The 15,796-nt window shown below is 40.2% G+C and overlaps 1 protein-coding gene across 1 annotated transcript; it reads right to left on the reverse strand.

The window, feature by feature from the left end:
- Positions 1 to 6,506: 6,506 nt before the first annotated feature.
- tprg1l.L (tumor protein p63 regulated 1-like L homeolog) lies at positions 6,507 to 14,534 on the reverse strand. Its single transcript, NM_001094857.2, has 5 exons — positions 14,285 to 14,534; positions 11,822 to 11,913; positions 9,452 to 9,628; positions 8,637 to 8,787; positions 6,507 to 7,334 (listed from the first exon to the last, which is right to left on the reverse strand). The coding sequence occupies exons 1-5, from the start codon at positions 14,483 to 14,485 to the stop codon at positions 7,140 to 7,142; spliced, it is 816 nt and encodes a 271-aa protein (NP_001088326.1). The 5' UTR covers positions 14,486 to 14,534; the 3' UTR covers positions 6,507 to 7,139.
- Positions 14,535 to 15,796: the final 1,262 nt, after the last annotated feature.

The following is a 15,796-nucleotide window of genomic DNA, read 5'->3' on the forward strand; positions in this document are numbered from 1 at the left end:
CTGGTGCCAGTGCCCCCATAAATGGGCTTCCCCTGGATCTACAAGGTCATCTATTTTTTCTGACACACCAGAAAGATCTAATGTTACGTGAACCTTATTTTCAGATGTTGAAGATGATAAAGTAGTCCTCAATACTGTGTGTGAGATTACAGGCTGACTTTTATTTGCATCAACTGCTGTTTGTTCTACTGACACTGCAGTACTGTTCATTATTCTTGCACTGGCATTATAAATAGGAGTGCTTGCTAATATATGGGCAGAACCAAGTAATGCAGAGTCCCTTCTTCTTCTCTTCAAACCACAGTTTTCTTACTGAAGACAAAGTAATTTTATATGAGATGTATATTCTTGTATACAAATATATGTTTTTGAGCAGGCTCTTGTATATAAATACATTAATTAAGAGACTCACCCTTATGATATAAAAATATTATAATTACTGGTCACAACTAGTGCAAGCTTGCGGACCCTATGGTTTATTCATCAAGAACAGACTTTATAAGAGTAAAATGTTCTTCTAGATCTGACCAGCAGGTAATTCAACCCACATCCTCTCCATGCTTGCACTCTATTGCCAATGACCTGCTCAATGCCCACCTACCATTGTGGATACCCACGACTATCTGAATCACTGCGGGGCCCAAACATGGGGAAATACAATATTAAAATAACCTGCTAAGATCAGTAGTAAGGTGTCATTTCTGCCGTAGCCAGGACTTTGCATTGAACAACTCGGTGAAAATCTATTGGCAATGCTAGGAGAGATTTGTTTCTTACCTGGCAGCAAACTTTGGGGCAAAGCTTCTTGTCATGTTTATCAAAGAACACTGACGATGGCCAGACAAGCAAGTCCTGATACAAACCGTCCATATCCATTTCTCGTTCTCTAGTTCTGTCCATGTTGGCCGTTAGCCAGTTTCTAACTTCACAGAGATCTATATGTGACATCTCCAGAGTGGAGCCCCAGGTGACCAGGGCAAGAGGCTGAAGAAAGAACACAACAGGCCAGAGCATAATGATAAGACATAAACGCTACATTGAAAGCTACAAGGTAATTTATACAACCCACAGCAAAACCACTCTGGGCATTCCTGTTAAAAAACATAACATATTATACCAATAACATTTTTACCTTTAACCTTTAAGTATTTAATGTATTTCAATTTTACTATGTCATAGAATGGCTAATTCTAAGCAACTTTTCAATTAGTCTTCATTATTTATTTGTTACAGTTTTTGAATAATTTGCCTACTTCCTCTGACTCTTTCCATCTTACAAATGGGGGGTCACTGATCCCATTTAAAAAAACAAATGCTCAGTAAGTCTAAAAATGTATTGCTATTGTTTTATTACTAATCTTTCTACTCTGGCCCTCTCCTATTCATAAATGCCATTTGGACCCTAGCAACTAGATGAAATAGCTGAAATTGCAAACTGGAAAACTGCTGATTATAAAGCTAAATAACGCAAACCCCACAAATAATAAAAATTAAAACCAATTGCATCATATTAACTTAAATGTGAACAACCCCTGGTGACATGCTGTAAAGCCCTGTCCCCCACCTCTCAGGATTACCAACAGCCTGAGTGAATAAATAATCCAATAGTGATTGACCGTCACTTAGGCAAAACATTGGGATCATTACAACTTCCCTATGCACAGATGTGGCCACATTTCACATGATCAACCTGATGTCAGCTGAATCCTTACTTGGTATAGCAAGTAACTATATATGACCTATATAGTTAAATATTGTCTCAGTGATATAAAATAAGACAAATGGGTCATAGGTCTCTATAGCATTATATACTGTACCAACTGCTGTTTTAAGAATGTGTTTTGATGGAACATTAAAAAAAAAAAGACAAAAGAACATTTATCAATAGAGAAGTAGCAGCAACCAGGAAGGTGTTAGCAATAGACAGGTACTGACACGTAGTTTACTGTATTGGCATGTCAGTACGTCTATTGAAACCTTCAGCCCTAAAGAATTATGGGAGAGCGGCGGCGTCACTGTGTGTCTATTGCTAACACCTTCAGCATGATGGAGGCTGAGGGCCAGTGTAAATTTGAAAACGAGCCGTATTTGGCCCCCGGGCCGCAGTTTGGACATGCCTGCCATAAACACAGAGCCTCTTGGTCCAGGTGATCACTACATCTACTGGACTTCTTTATACACATACCCCCTAATTTAAAGTTAATAATTCAAAATTACGGGAGGAAACCCACTTGTTGCAGTTGGTGGGGAGGGATGGGAGTGGGACAAGTGGTGTTCATGTCTGGGCTAAACATGCTCCTCATAAGCAATACTCTCTCTACACTCAATCTGCTATACTCTAGGGAATGCAATTAAGAGGAGACTTGTGTTTGATTTTATGAAAACTGTGAAACCTCAGATTATTATGTAACCCTTTCGGCACCCATTCGTCGGTGTTACACTCCACGTGTGTCGCTTACCTGATGGCGTGAAACAAACCTGAGCCACTCTGCAGTGGTATTGGGAGAGACTGGGTAACCTGGTACTTAGTGCCTCAACCTAGTGGGTTCCGCAAATGCACGTCCGGGTGGCCCCACGGGGAATACAGTAATAAAACACACACACACACAGTACTGTATTTGTTGAATAACTGTTTATCTAAAATTAAATGGCCAACTAGTACAAATAGCGCTGACTATCTACCTGAGTAAACAAGGCAAAGTCCTTTAATGTCCTTCCACAAAACAGTCTCTGTATCTTCAAGCGCTTTTTTAGGGTACTGTCCCTTTAAACAGAATACTCACTCCAAATCCTCTTCGGATTCTTTACAGTTTCTTTTCAGGTGAGTCCAGCACATTCAGACATACAGTGCGACTACCAACCCCTTTGGATGCTCAGATGGAAATCCCCTGCTGATGCTGGTTTCTCCAATCTGGATTTCTTTCATGCTCTCTGTCTCTCCAGGCACAGTATATGGCTTCCCTGTGGCAGCCTGATACAAATGTCTGCATTTGGTGATGCCTCTCAGCACTCTGGGCCTGCCGGCAGCTCTCTGGTCTCTCTCTCTGTCCACCGTGTGGTTCTCTATGCCAGGCTTTTCTCTTCTGCCAGCATCTGTCACTTCCTCTTCCTGCCAGCCACTCATTAGCTGCTGTCACTTCCTGCTGCACTGAAAGCAACAACTGGTTGCTAGGTAACAGCTTACAGCACACAGACACAGGCTCTGTGCTTGATCACTTACAGGGATAAGTGCGATGGTTTTGCGCTAATTCCGTACAATTATGTTACAGGAATCCCATTTGATTGGCACTAAGATTCTCACCCTTAAAGCCTTGGCTAGGCTCTATGTACCGCTCAGTACACTCATGTTACTCCAGAGTTAAATCCTGCCCAATTACCACTCACAACGCCATTTCAGATGTCTCTGGTAAATATGTGATTATATGGTAAGAAATTCACCATGGTGAACATCAATATACCCCTCCCTTCCAGGATGAGTTGCCATATGCTCTAATTAACTTACTGTCACTCCCGCCTGTCACTGGTCCTATTGATGTGGGACTAGTGCCCTAGGTGCCAGCACTCCCCAGCTGACGTTTTCCACATGGTGTGGATTTGCCCACTGCTACAGTGTTTTTGGGGGAAGTAGTTAATATATTAGAGATAGAATAGGGCTAGTGCTCCCACTAGATCCAATAGTCGTGCCACTTAACCAGGATGAGGAATTGTCGCCCTTCAGAGCACAAAGAACCCTGCTATCTATGGGGGGATGTATGGGGGGGAAAATGATTTCACAACTCTGGAAATCAGCGGGGGACTGACACTTACAATACGGGAAACCATGATTGAAATGTCATCCCTCTTTATAAATTTACGTATATAAGGAGAGCTGTCCACAAAAATGTGATAAACGATGAGTTCAATGAATAGAAGCAGAAGCTGACCAGGACCCCTAAATACACATTGTAACCTAAGGTGTGCCTTTAACTTTACTAACGTCCTCCTCCAGATATAGACCTGCCCAATGAAGTCAACACAACCCCCGAATGCACATTAAATGATCCCTGTGTGTCCCACTGTAATCAGGAGTAATTGTGATACATAATTATGTGCACCAATGAGACACAACACCAAGTTTACTTGTTAGTTTGTTTATTGTATAAATAAGCATCCTGTACATATGTATTATTACCCTTTAATACTATGTTTTAAACATGCTAAATAAAAGAATTATTTTTTAAAAAAATGAACAGGTTAAATACTACCCAGTCCTGTAAAACCTGTACCTCAAGGTGTTTCTAGAGAGAAAAACCTATGGGAAAAATATCTTTCCTCTCCTGTCTGTTAATGATGGTTACTGCTGAAAGAAGCAATAGTTTCAGTAAGAATCTTATAAAGCTTTATTTAGGGGTGAACGTAAAACACCAAATGCTACTTCTCCTTTAGGAACCAGTTCCCAGACAGAACCCCGCACAGGCTTAGAGGATTCCTGCACATAAGAAACAACGGAATTCAGCAGTTTTATCCTGGAAAGCACTTTTTGACAAAAGCATTTCCAGCCAACGAGCCAAGTGTAGATTAGCACTTAAATACATATCCAGAAACCTTTTTTCAGAAAACTCATCCTCCCATAGACCCCATTTTATCCAAATAATCCAAATTTAACTTTTTTAATAATTAAACAGAACCTTGTACTTTATCCAAACTAAGATATAATGAATCCTTATTGGAGGCAAAACCAGCCTATTGGGTTTTCATGATTTTCTAGTAGACTTAAGATCCAGCTTACATAAAGATCCCTTATCCAGAAGGCCTCATGTCCCGAGCATTCTGGATAACAGGTCCCATACCTGTACTGATTGCTGAGGGTGATCATAATGATGTACATTGGCGGCTATTATAGAATTAGAAGGCTAATGTTTTCCAGGCAGCAGCACTGACAACATGGAACAGGTATGAAGAACAGTAGAAGAAAGCTTTCCATCTTACGGAACGCATTTTAGGACATCATGCGCCTAATTACCTTTGCTGCATGCGTTGTCCTATGCCTTCTCCATAGCGCATCGTTTGCCTTTGTAGTCACGCATGCTCCAAATGCGCAGTCACACCTCCGCTCTGTAGCCTCCCTCCTCAGACGTCACTCATCATAGCTCCGCCCTCAGCCTTCCTCCTTCAGCTGTCAGGTATCGGGTATCAGGCATCAGGCGTCTTCCATCAGGCATCAAGCATCAGGCGACCGTATTCTGTCCTGGGCTGCTTTATTCACTTTTTTTTTTTTTACACATTTTTTTAACTTCCGGTTTTCTATTTGGTGCTTTTTTTCCCCAGCCAATATGCGCTATGGAGAAGGCATAGGACAACGCATGCATCAAAGGTAATTAGGCGCATGATGTCCTAAAATGCTTTCCGTAATTGCTTCCCTGCAAACCATGTGACCTCTCTCCTCCAAACATCACACGCATGGGCAGAGAGGGGGAGTGTACAGCTAGATTCTCATGTGGTAGTGCGACCTGGCTTTTCATTACAGAGTGGCTGCCTCCAAGCACACAGGTAATGCTGTGCCTGCTGTTAGAGCAGCACAGGATGAATGTGTAATGAGCAGAAATGGAAGCCCCCATGACAAAATACAAACTAAAATAACTTATGCATGGATTTGTGGATTAACATTTTATTTGCCAGACAGTGTTTATGGATGTGTGTTTTTTATAAAAATGCAAAAAAAAAATTTTTTTAAAATGACGACAGATTCCCTTTAAAGGGGACCCGTCACCCAAAAAAATTATTCAAAATCCTATTTTATCACATCAGTCAAGCAAAATTAACTTTAATCACACTATATCAATTATTTGAATCTTGCTTCCTTCAGTCTGGGAATTCAAAATTATAGCAAACAGGCAGCAGCCATTTTGTTGACACTGTTATTAAGACAAGCCTTCCATCATCTCAGAATCTTGTTTGTGCACCAGAATGGGGGACCTGATGTCCATCCCCATGCCCTGGCTACACAATTAAATGGTAAAAAGAACGGGGGGAATATATGGAGAGCAGTGACATCTAAGAAGTGCTGAATGGAAAGTGAAAGTAATTGTTTGCCCCGCCTCTATGCCACGGGCATAGAGGAGGAGCTAGAAATTACTTTCACTTTCCATTCAGCACTTCCTAGATGTCACTGCTCTCCCCACATTCTCCCGTTCTCTTTACCATTTAATTGTGAAGCCAGGGCATGGGGATGGACATCGGGTCCCCCATTCTGGTGCACAAACAAGATTCTGAGATGATACAAGGCTTGTCTTAATAACAGTGTCCACAAAATGGCTCCTACCTGGTTGCTATAATTATGAATTCCCAGACTGATGGAAACAAGATTCAAATAATTTATACAGTGCATTTAAAGTTAATTTTGCTTGACTTATGTGATAAAATAGGATTCGGAATAATTTTTTTTGGGTGACGGGTCCCCTTTAAATGCACCTATCACCCCTTTATAAAGCTGAATGCTTATTAATAATGAAGTCGCACAAGAAATGTGGGAATCAGGAAGCTTTTAATGAGTAACGATTAGGTGCAACATAAAAATACTTGTCATATATGTTATTAATTTAGAAGCAGTGTTATGCAATTAGTCATTGTGCTTTGGCAGATATGAGATACTCAAATCATCACCATATATACGACTGTTACATATACACAACAAATACACTGAGTTTTGGCAAGAAGGTGCATTACACAAATCTGCTGAGAGAGAAAACAAGGGTGGAATATATTTCGGCTTTCTTAGACGTTACAAGGAGAGTAAGAAGTAACATTTCTTTTATGGTCTGAGAGTCTTCTCAGTATTCTTACATTAGAATTTTTAAGGCAACATAATTCTGCACTAAAGAGCAGGTTAATGTCGCTTGACACTGTATCTTTTCTCAGACAGACTCTTTCATGGTCCTCATACACGGTCCATATTAAAGGAGTACGTTTGTATAACTGATCGCATGTAACAGCGCAGCCCCACCACCTGTACAAACACAAGGAGCCTTTACAGAGGTTACAGTTCAGGCAGAAACAAAGTTCTCTTGGCTTGTACATAATGAACATTACATGCAGAGAATAAACAGTTCAGGTTCCAGTGCAGTCGCAGCACACACACATTGCTGAACATCGGTGGCTGCTCAAAATCCAATTTTGCCTCTTGACATGGCGTATCCTAGTTTGGCCTCATTGTTAATCAAAGACATGAGCCCCAAGTAAGTTTCAATCATAAGAGGGCGCTCCAGCACCAGCACACCATTCGCTTTTCCTTGAACTGGATTTTGCTTGTGAGCTTTCTTCACAGCTTGAATCAGCTGGGTCTTGAAGTCCTCCAGCTTTGAAACAGAAAAAAAAAACCACACATATATTAAGAGGAAGATTTTTGAGTACCTGTTAAAGGAACAGTAACATCAAAATATGAAATAGTATTAAAGTAACAAAAACACTGTATAATGTAGGTAAAACTGGTGTGTTTGCTTAAGAAACACTACTATTGTTTATATAAATAAGCTGCTGTGTAGCAATGGGGGCAGCCATTCAAAGGAGAAAAGACTCAGGTTACACAGCAGATAAGCTCTGTAGAACATAATGGTGTTATCTGTTATCCATTATTTAACCTGTGCCATATAGACTTTTTTCAATTTCCGCCATTGCTACACAGCATGAACTATAGTAGTGTTTCTGAAGCAGAACACACCAGTTTTACCAGTGCAGGGCAACACTACATGATATTTTCATTACTTTCAATCACTTTCATTTTTTGGTGTTACTGTTCCTTTAAAGGGATTGGATGAAATACCATACAATATAGATTGTTTACTCACCCTGGGGGTGCAAGTGTGTGCCCCTCACTTGCAGAACAATTGTTCCCCTGGGGTTATTAGTCCCATCCTTACTAAGCCTGCGACCATTCTCCCCATGCAGTGTGCAAAGTGCAAAAAAAATAAAAAAATTGCCCATTTCATATACAAATTAGGGTAAGGACAGGCTAAGTAGAGCCGTGTGTGCAGCTCATTGGAAAAAATGTGTGACGGAAAAAAAGTCACGTGATTTTAAGTATTCTGATTTGGCTTGGACCGGCACTAGGATTCAGCCATATTGAAATCCTGCTGAAAATGGATGGATTTGGTGCGTATAATAGTACTAAGGGGCAGATTTATCAAGGGTCGAATTTAGAGTTTATGGGAGTTTCTAAAAACTCCCATCAACTTGAAAAAAAAAAATGACCAATTGAAATGTTTAAATAAAAGAAAATATAATTGTTTAAAAATGGGTGAATAGGATCAAGCTGCAAATTTGAATCAAAATCGATTCAAGGTTTTTCACCCAAAAATATTTTATTTTTTCAAAAGTCCACCAAATGACTCCAAATTGATTGTAGGAGGTCCCCCATAGGCTAAAACACCAATTCGGCAGGTTTTAGTTGGCGAATAGTCAAATTCAAATTCTTAAAGGCACAGTACATGATACATTTCAAAATTCAACATTTTTTAAAATCCGAATTGAATTTGGACTTTTCCCTAGTCGAATTACACTAAAATAAACTTGAAATTTTAATTTAAAAATTTGCATTTTCAATTCGACCCTTGATAAATCTGCCCCTTAAAATTCTTAGATTAGAGAGATCTATAAATCACCTTGCATAGTGGCATGACCTTGTCATCTGCATGTGCCATCGGGTGTTCTATAAAGGTAGCGTAGGGCATATTGGTGGTCCAAGGGTTCCATTTGTTCATGAAAGAGAAGCGCCGTGTACTCCACAGAATGCGAATTCCTGTTCCTTCACGTCTGCCATTAAAATAGGGAAAAATAAAAAAATGAAACAATAAATTAAGTGTGTATGTATATATATATATATATATATATATATATATATATATATATATATATATATATATATATATATACGGAAAATAGCAACACTCACAGGGCTTTACTGATGCAAGAAAAAATGATTATTAATTCAAACTCAACGTTTCGATTGTTCACGGATGGAAACGTTGAGTTTCAATAAATAATCGTTTTTTCTTGCATTAGTATAGCCCTGTGAGTGTTGCTATTTTCCGCATATATACCTATCCTATTATTGCGGGCACCCAGGCGTTTGCTTCAGGAAACGGAGTGCATCTTTGGGAATATATATATATATATTATATATTTATATATAATATATATATATATATATATATTTTTTTTTCTTTCTTTTTTTTTCTGCTTCAAAGGGTAAAAGAAACCACACCACATTACATCTTCTGCATAACCAAATACATTGTCTGTAGTGACTGGTATGAATGTGAGCTTTAATTTACAATTAATTTAATTTAATTTACAACGCTCTTTCAAAGAAGGACAAGGTGAATGCAGCATATTTACTAGTGACTAGAACAGTATCGCTGTGAACTACTCCCACAACACTATATAAACACTTTACTGATATATACACAGTATGTACCTGTTTAGAGACATTGGAGGAAACTCAAATTCTCCTATGGAGATGGTGTCCACAGCATTGAGAGCTATTCGGATGACTTGCTGGCACTCCATGCAGATGAAATCATATTTGCAAATTAATAGTGTTCGCTCAGTAATAAGAACCAGCCGTTCCTTTTCATTGTTCCAGTGATCAACTCTACAAAAATAGAGCAAAAAAAAGAAAAAGAAATATATGTTAGAGGTAAAGAAATCCTGTATTTGACCAACAAAAGGATCAACATGCTGACACATCAAAAGAAAACTATACCCCCAAAATGAATACTTGAGCAACAGAGAGTTTACATCATATTAAAGGAAAACTATACCCCCAAAATGAACACTTAAGCAACAGATAGTTCATATCATATTAAGTGGCATATTAAAGAATCTTACCAAACTGGAATATATATTTAAGTAAATCTTGCCCTTTTACATCTCTTGCCTTGAGCCACCATTCCCGTGATGGTCTGTGTGCTGCCTCAGAGATCACCTGACCAGAAATACTACAACTCTAACTGTAACAGGAAGAAGTGAGGAAGCAAAAGACACAACTCTGTCTGTTAATTGGCTCATGTGACCTAACATGTGTGGTTTGTTGGTATGTTTGGGAGTACAGTGAATCCTACGATCCCAGGGGGCGGCCCTTATTTTTTAAAATGGCAATTTTCTATTTATGATTAGCCAATGGCACATACTACTAAAAAATTATATAAAATATAAATATATTATGAAAATGGTTTATTTACACGAAGCAGGGTTTTACATACAAGCTGTTTAATGCAATATCTTTTTATAGAGACCTACATTGTTCTAGGGGTATAGTTTTCCTTTAGGGGTCACATGCTCAGATTCGGGGAGATTAGTCGTCCGGCGACAAGTCTCCTCCTCGAACTGCCTCCCTCTGGCTAGAATGTAAATCGCAGGTGGGATGGCACTCTGAGTGCTTCGTTTTCTGAAGTTGCCCAAAGTTTCTTTTACTTCAGGCGACTTTGGAAAACTAAGCGCTCTGAGCGCCATCCCACCTGCGATTTACATTCTAGCCAGAGGGAGGCATTTCGGGGAGAAGAGGAGGAGATTTGTTCCCGGGCGACTAATCTCCCCGAAACTGAGCATATGCCCTGACCCTAAGAGCAATTTTACACAATTTAGTCGCCGCAATAAATCACCTCTTTTCCAGAAGATTCCCCTTGGTGATCATGGATATTGCTGGTGGTAAAAACATGTGGTGCTTCGTTTTTCATTTACCTCTATGTTCAGAAGGGCTGTCCAACTGAAAGCCTGGGGGCCGCATATGCCCCCCCCCCCAACATTGACTTCTTTATATAACCTTATCCTTTTAATATAACCCGTTGAAGAGCAGTGGAATACTGCATAAAAGGTAACACTTGAACATTTATTCCAGGTCCTTGAAAGCATTGTAACCTCAGGCATGTTGTTGGCATAGTGTGTATAGTACAGGAGAATGCATTTAACAGGTGTTTATGTGAAAAGGTGCAATTCTTATACTTCTTGCCTTCTAATTCCGCTTGCCTACATTTTACATTAAAGGGGTTGCTCACCTTTAAATTAACTTTTAGTATGATGTAGAGAGTGATATTCTAATTATTATTACAATTAAATTAAAGCTTTAAATTGAATTAAAGTTGAAAGTCTGCAGTTCAACTGCATCCGAGTTGTTTCATTTAAAATTCATTGAGGTAATGTACAGAACCAAAATTAGAAAAAAGTTGTCTCTGTCCAAATATTTATGGGCCTTACTGTATGTAAGAAAAAGTCAACACATGTGCAGTAACCCAAACGTCCCACTTTTTTTACATTATTTTATTAATCTCATATTCCTAAACACCAGATTAGAAAGTTACTGCTGATGTAACAAATTGTTTCGCTAAGTACCGATCTTATAAATGACCAGTTATAAGACTTAAGGGGTTGTTCTCTTTTATTTAACTTTTCGTACGACATAGACATTAATATTCTGAGACAATCTGCAGTTGGTTTTCATTTTTATTTATTTATTTTTTTTACATTTTTTCAGCTGTTTAGCTTTTTGTTTATCAGCTCTCCATTTTGTAATTTTAGCAGCTATCTGGTTGCTAGGGTCTTGTTTACCTTAGCAACCAGACTGAGAGAATATGAATAGGAGAGGGACTGAATAGATAAGAAATAAAAAAGTAATAATAATAATAATAAAACTGTAAGCTCACAAATCAATAGTTATTTGGCTGCAGGGTCAGTGACCCCCATTTGAAAGCAGAAACAATGAAAAAGAGGACAGCAAATAATTCAACAACTAACAAGGTTAGAGCCCATTAGTTATCATTTTACCCTTCTCCCTTGGCCTGGAACTTACTCTGTAAGTAGCCAAACACTCTGGATCTCTCCATCCTCTGTTGGAAGCACAACCATGCGTATATCATTTACTGCTTGTTCAAGATTCCCAGGCTGAAATGAAAATAAAATAATGACATGCATGGAAACATACCCGAAAACCTAATAAAAACATAATGTGCAAGTAGCAACCTTCTTGTGGCACCTAACTCAGTCTGTAGGCTCTACTGGGTGACGCTATGCCCAATAAATGACCATATATTGTTGCACATAAGAGAACTATATACAGCCATATTGTACTGAATATGTATATACTGTTCAGTAAATGCTCAAAATAATGCTGCTCTGAGTCCTCTGTCAAAAGAAACACAGCATTTCTGTCTTTCGATTGTGTACACATGGGCTTCTGTATCAGACTTCCTGTTTTCATCTTAAACCTCCAGGGCTAGGGCTTGAGCATGCTCAGTTTGCTCCTCTCCCTCTTCCCCTTCTCTGCTGTAATCTGAGCTCATAGCTATGAGTGAGCAGGGAGAGACTCAGGCAGGAAGTGATGTAACATAAGCTAATATGGCAGCTGTTATCCTAAACAAACAGAGAGAGCTTCTAAAGCTGTTTATTCAGTTATGTTAATGCATTCTTCAGAATAAATACAGTGTTATAGCTTGCACTATTGTGGCTCTATTGTGGCTCATCTATTGGCAATAAACTGTCTCTGTAGCTTTCCCACTTCTTTAAAATGCCCAATAAATGACCATACGCAGTTGAAGTGGATTCCTGACTAGCCCCAATTGTGCATGCGCCTGCAGGCTCCATGTCGGGAAACCCAAAGAGGATATGAATGGGCAGAAGATGGAACAGAGTGATTCCACTGCTCTACTTTTTGAGCTCTGGGTTCCAAAAAGGAGCACAAATATAGGTAATACACTGTGCAGGGAGAGGGGGGTAAAGGAGGCAGATCGAGGGCAATTGCGGGGGGCACTGTTTTATATTCCGGGGGTTTAGTCCTCCTCTAAAGTAACTTTTAGTTTGATGTAGGGGGTGATATTCTGATACAATTTGCAGTTGTTTTTCATTTTATGGTCCAAATTACCCTACCAACCATGCACCGATTTGGATTAGAGATTGGAATATGAATCGGAGAGGCCTGAATAAAAAGATGTGTAATAATAACAATAAATGTGTAGCCTTAGAGTGGTGGCACATGTGGCTACTGGGGGAGATTAGTGGCCCAGAGACCAATCGCCTCTTCTTCGGTCGAATAATCTACCCTAAATGTCTTCATGTCGGCTAGAATGTAAATCGCCGGCAGGAATGGCGCTCGGAACGTTTCGGCTGAATTTTCCTCATGAGGCAACTTCGGAAAACAAAGCATTCCGAGTGCCATCCTGCGGGCGATTTACTAGCCGGCGGGAAGGCATTTAGGGGAGATTAGTCGCCTGAAGGAGAGGCGATTTGTTGCTGGGCTACTAATCTCCCCAAGTGTAGCCTGTGCCACCACCCTTACAGAGCATTTGTTTTTTAGATGGGGTCAGTGACCCCCTTTTTGAAAGCTGGAAAGAGTCAGAAGACGAAAGCAAATAATTCAAAAAGTATAAATAATGTGGTATAGAGTGTATAGTATAGGAGAATGCATACAACAGGTGTTTACTAAGCAAAGTTATTTGAAAAGGCGCAAAATGCAAATAATTAAAAAGAAAATTCATGAAAAAATAAAGGCCAATTGAAAAGTTGCTTAGAGTTAGCCGTTCTATAACATACTAAAAGTTAACTTAAAGGTGAACCATCCAAGTGTGAACAACACACAAAGGGGGTGAGAGATCTTTCACAGAAAAGAGATGGTTATTTTGCAGCTGAGGAGCAGGTTTACAAACACTGGAGATAAATATAACTGGTGATGTTTTCCATAGCAAACAAGCCACAATAAAGGTGGCCATACACGGATAGATCCGCTCGTTTGGCGATGTCGCCAAACGAGCGGATCTCCCTCCGATATGCCCACCTTGAGGTGGGCAATATCGGGCTGATCCGATCGTGGGCCCTAGGGCCCAACGATCGGATCCTAGCGTTCACCAAACGGGCGGTCGGATCGCGGGACCGCATCAACGAACAGATGCGGCCGCGATCCGACGGGATTTTTAATCCCATCCGATCGAGATAGAGATCTCGATCGGGGAAGCCCGTCGGGGGCCCCCATACACGGGCCAATAAGCTGCCGACACGGTCTGTCGGCAGCTTTTATCGGCCCGTGTATGGCCACCTTTAGATTTGGACAGTCACCTACAAATGAGAAAATAAAAGCAAAGGTCTGATTGGTTGCTATAGGTGACGTCACTGGAGATATTTCTCTCCAATATAAGTAAACACGCCCCTGAATCTTAAATAAGAGCATAGGTAGCGTGTTGCACGTTAGACACGTCTGGGGAATGCTATCAAACATGAAAGCATGCTAGGAGGAACGGAACCAGACTCAATATGCTGCTCTCACCCTGAATACGAAGAACTCTTTGATTCTGGCCTGGTGCGTGGGGTTGTGCACGGTGAGAGAGTGCAGAGACTGCACGGAATAATTAGAGGGCGTGGTCCCGAAGGCTCCCCTTTCCGGGCTCAGCTGGACCTCGGCCACCTCAGCGCCTTCGGGTGACAGAGTGGCTGCCGGGCTGGTATCGGAGTCATTGAGCTGCAGCATGACAGCAAGCGAGTGGACCAAAACAAGTGGGGAGACAGTACACTTCCGCACAGCGTCATATCCGGAACGGAGCTAGTGTCACATGCCTCGTTGCTTTGATTCGGATTTCCGGTTGCTCACTTCTAACAAGGGAAAGTTATGAGGGAGAGGAGTCAGGGTGCTGGGGAATTGTACGGACTTTTATGTCAACTCGTACAGGCGTAGCGTCGTGTAGAAGTATTAGGGGGGAATATAGTGAAAGCCACTTCCCTGGGAGAATTAATATAACGTTATATTTGTCCGACGTGTTCAAAACAATGAATATTCGCTTATTTAAAGATAACTAAACCGCCGTTTAAAGGACAAGCTTATGGGATTTAAAAAAAAAAAAATGAATGTGGCCAATGTACATACAGAGCAAGATCTCCATTAAAATGACGCCTGCACCTTTTTCCAATGTCTATTCTCTATTTGTCAGCTGCCCCGAATAGGCCTGACTCCTGTAACCTTCCACTTTTGTCTCAATAGGGTCTGTGACTGAAATAGCTGCTTAATAAAAAGAAAACGAAAAAAACACAAATAAAAAAATGAAAACCAATTGTAAATTGTATCAGAATATAACTCTCTACCAGGGATGCACAGAATCAATTATTTTGGATTCGGCCGAAACCCTGACTCCTTAACGAAAGATTCGGCCGGATACTGAATCGAATCCTAATTTGCATATGCAGTTGTGGGCGAATCCTTCTGCGTGGTTGATGTGAATCGGAATCCCTAATTTGCATATGCAAATTAGGGGTGGGTAGGGGAACATTTTTTACTTCCTTCTTTTGTAACAAAAAGTCACGCGATTTTCCTCCCAGCCCCTAACTTGCATATGCAAATTAGGATTCGGTTTGGCCGGGCAGAAGGATTCGGCCGCATCTGAAACCTGAAAAAAGCCAAAGCCCGAACCTAATCCTGGATTCGCTGCATCCCTACTCTCTACAAATGTTCATTTAATGGTGAAGACCCCCTTTAAGGCTACTTCCAGGCTTCTTTTTACCTGCATTCCCCTGTGCGGATCTTTAAAGGAGTGGTTCACCTTTGAGATAACTTTTAGTATGTTACAGAATGTCCAGTTCCTATCAACTTTGCAAATTGGTCTTCATCTATTTACCTTTTTCTTCTGTTTTTTTACAGCTTTCAAATGGGGGTAACTGACCCCATCTAAAAACAAATGCACATGTATTGTTATTACTACTGTTTATTACTCATATTTCTATGTAGTTCCTTCTATTCGTATTCCAGTCCCATATTTAAACCAATGCATGATTCCTAGCAGGCCCAGAT

This window comes from Xenopus laevis, chromosome 7L (genome assembly GCF_017654675.1).
Source record: "Xenopus laevis strain J_2021 chromosome 7L, Xenopus_laevis_v10.1, whole genome shotgun sequence".
NCBI lineage: Eukaryota > Metazoa > Chordata > Amphibia > Anura > Pipidae > Xenopus > Xenopus laevis.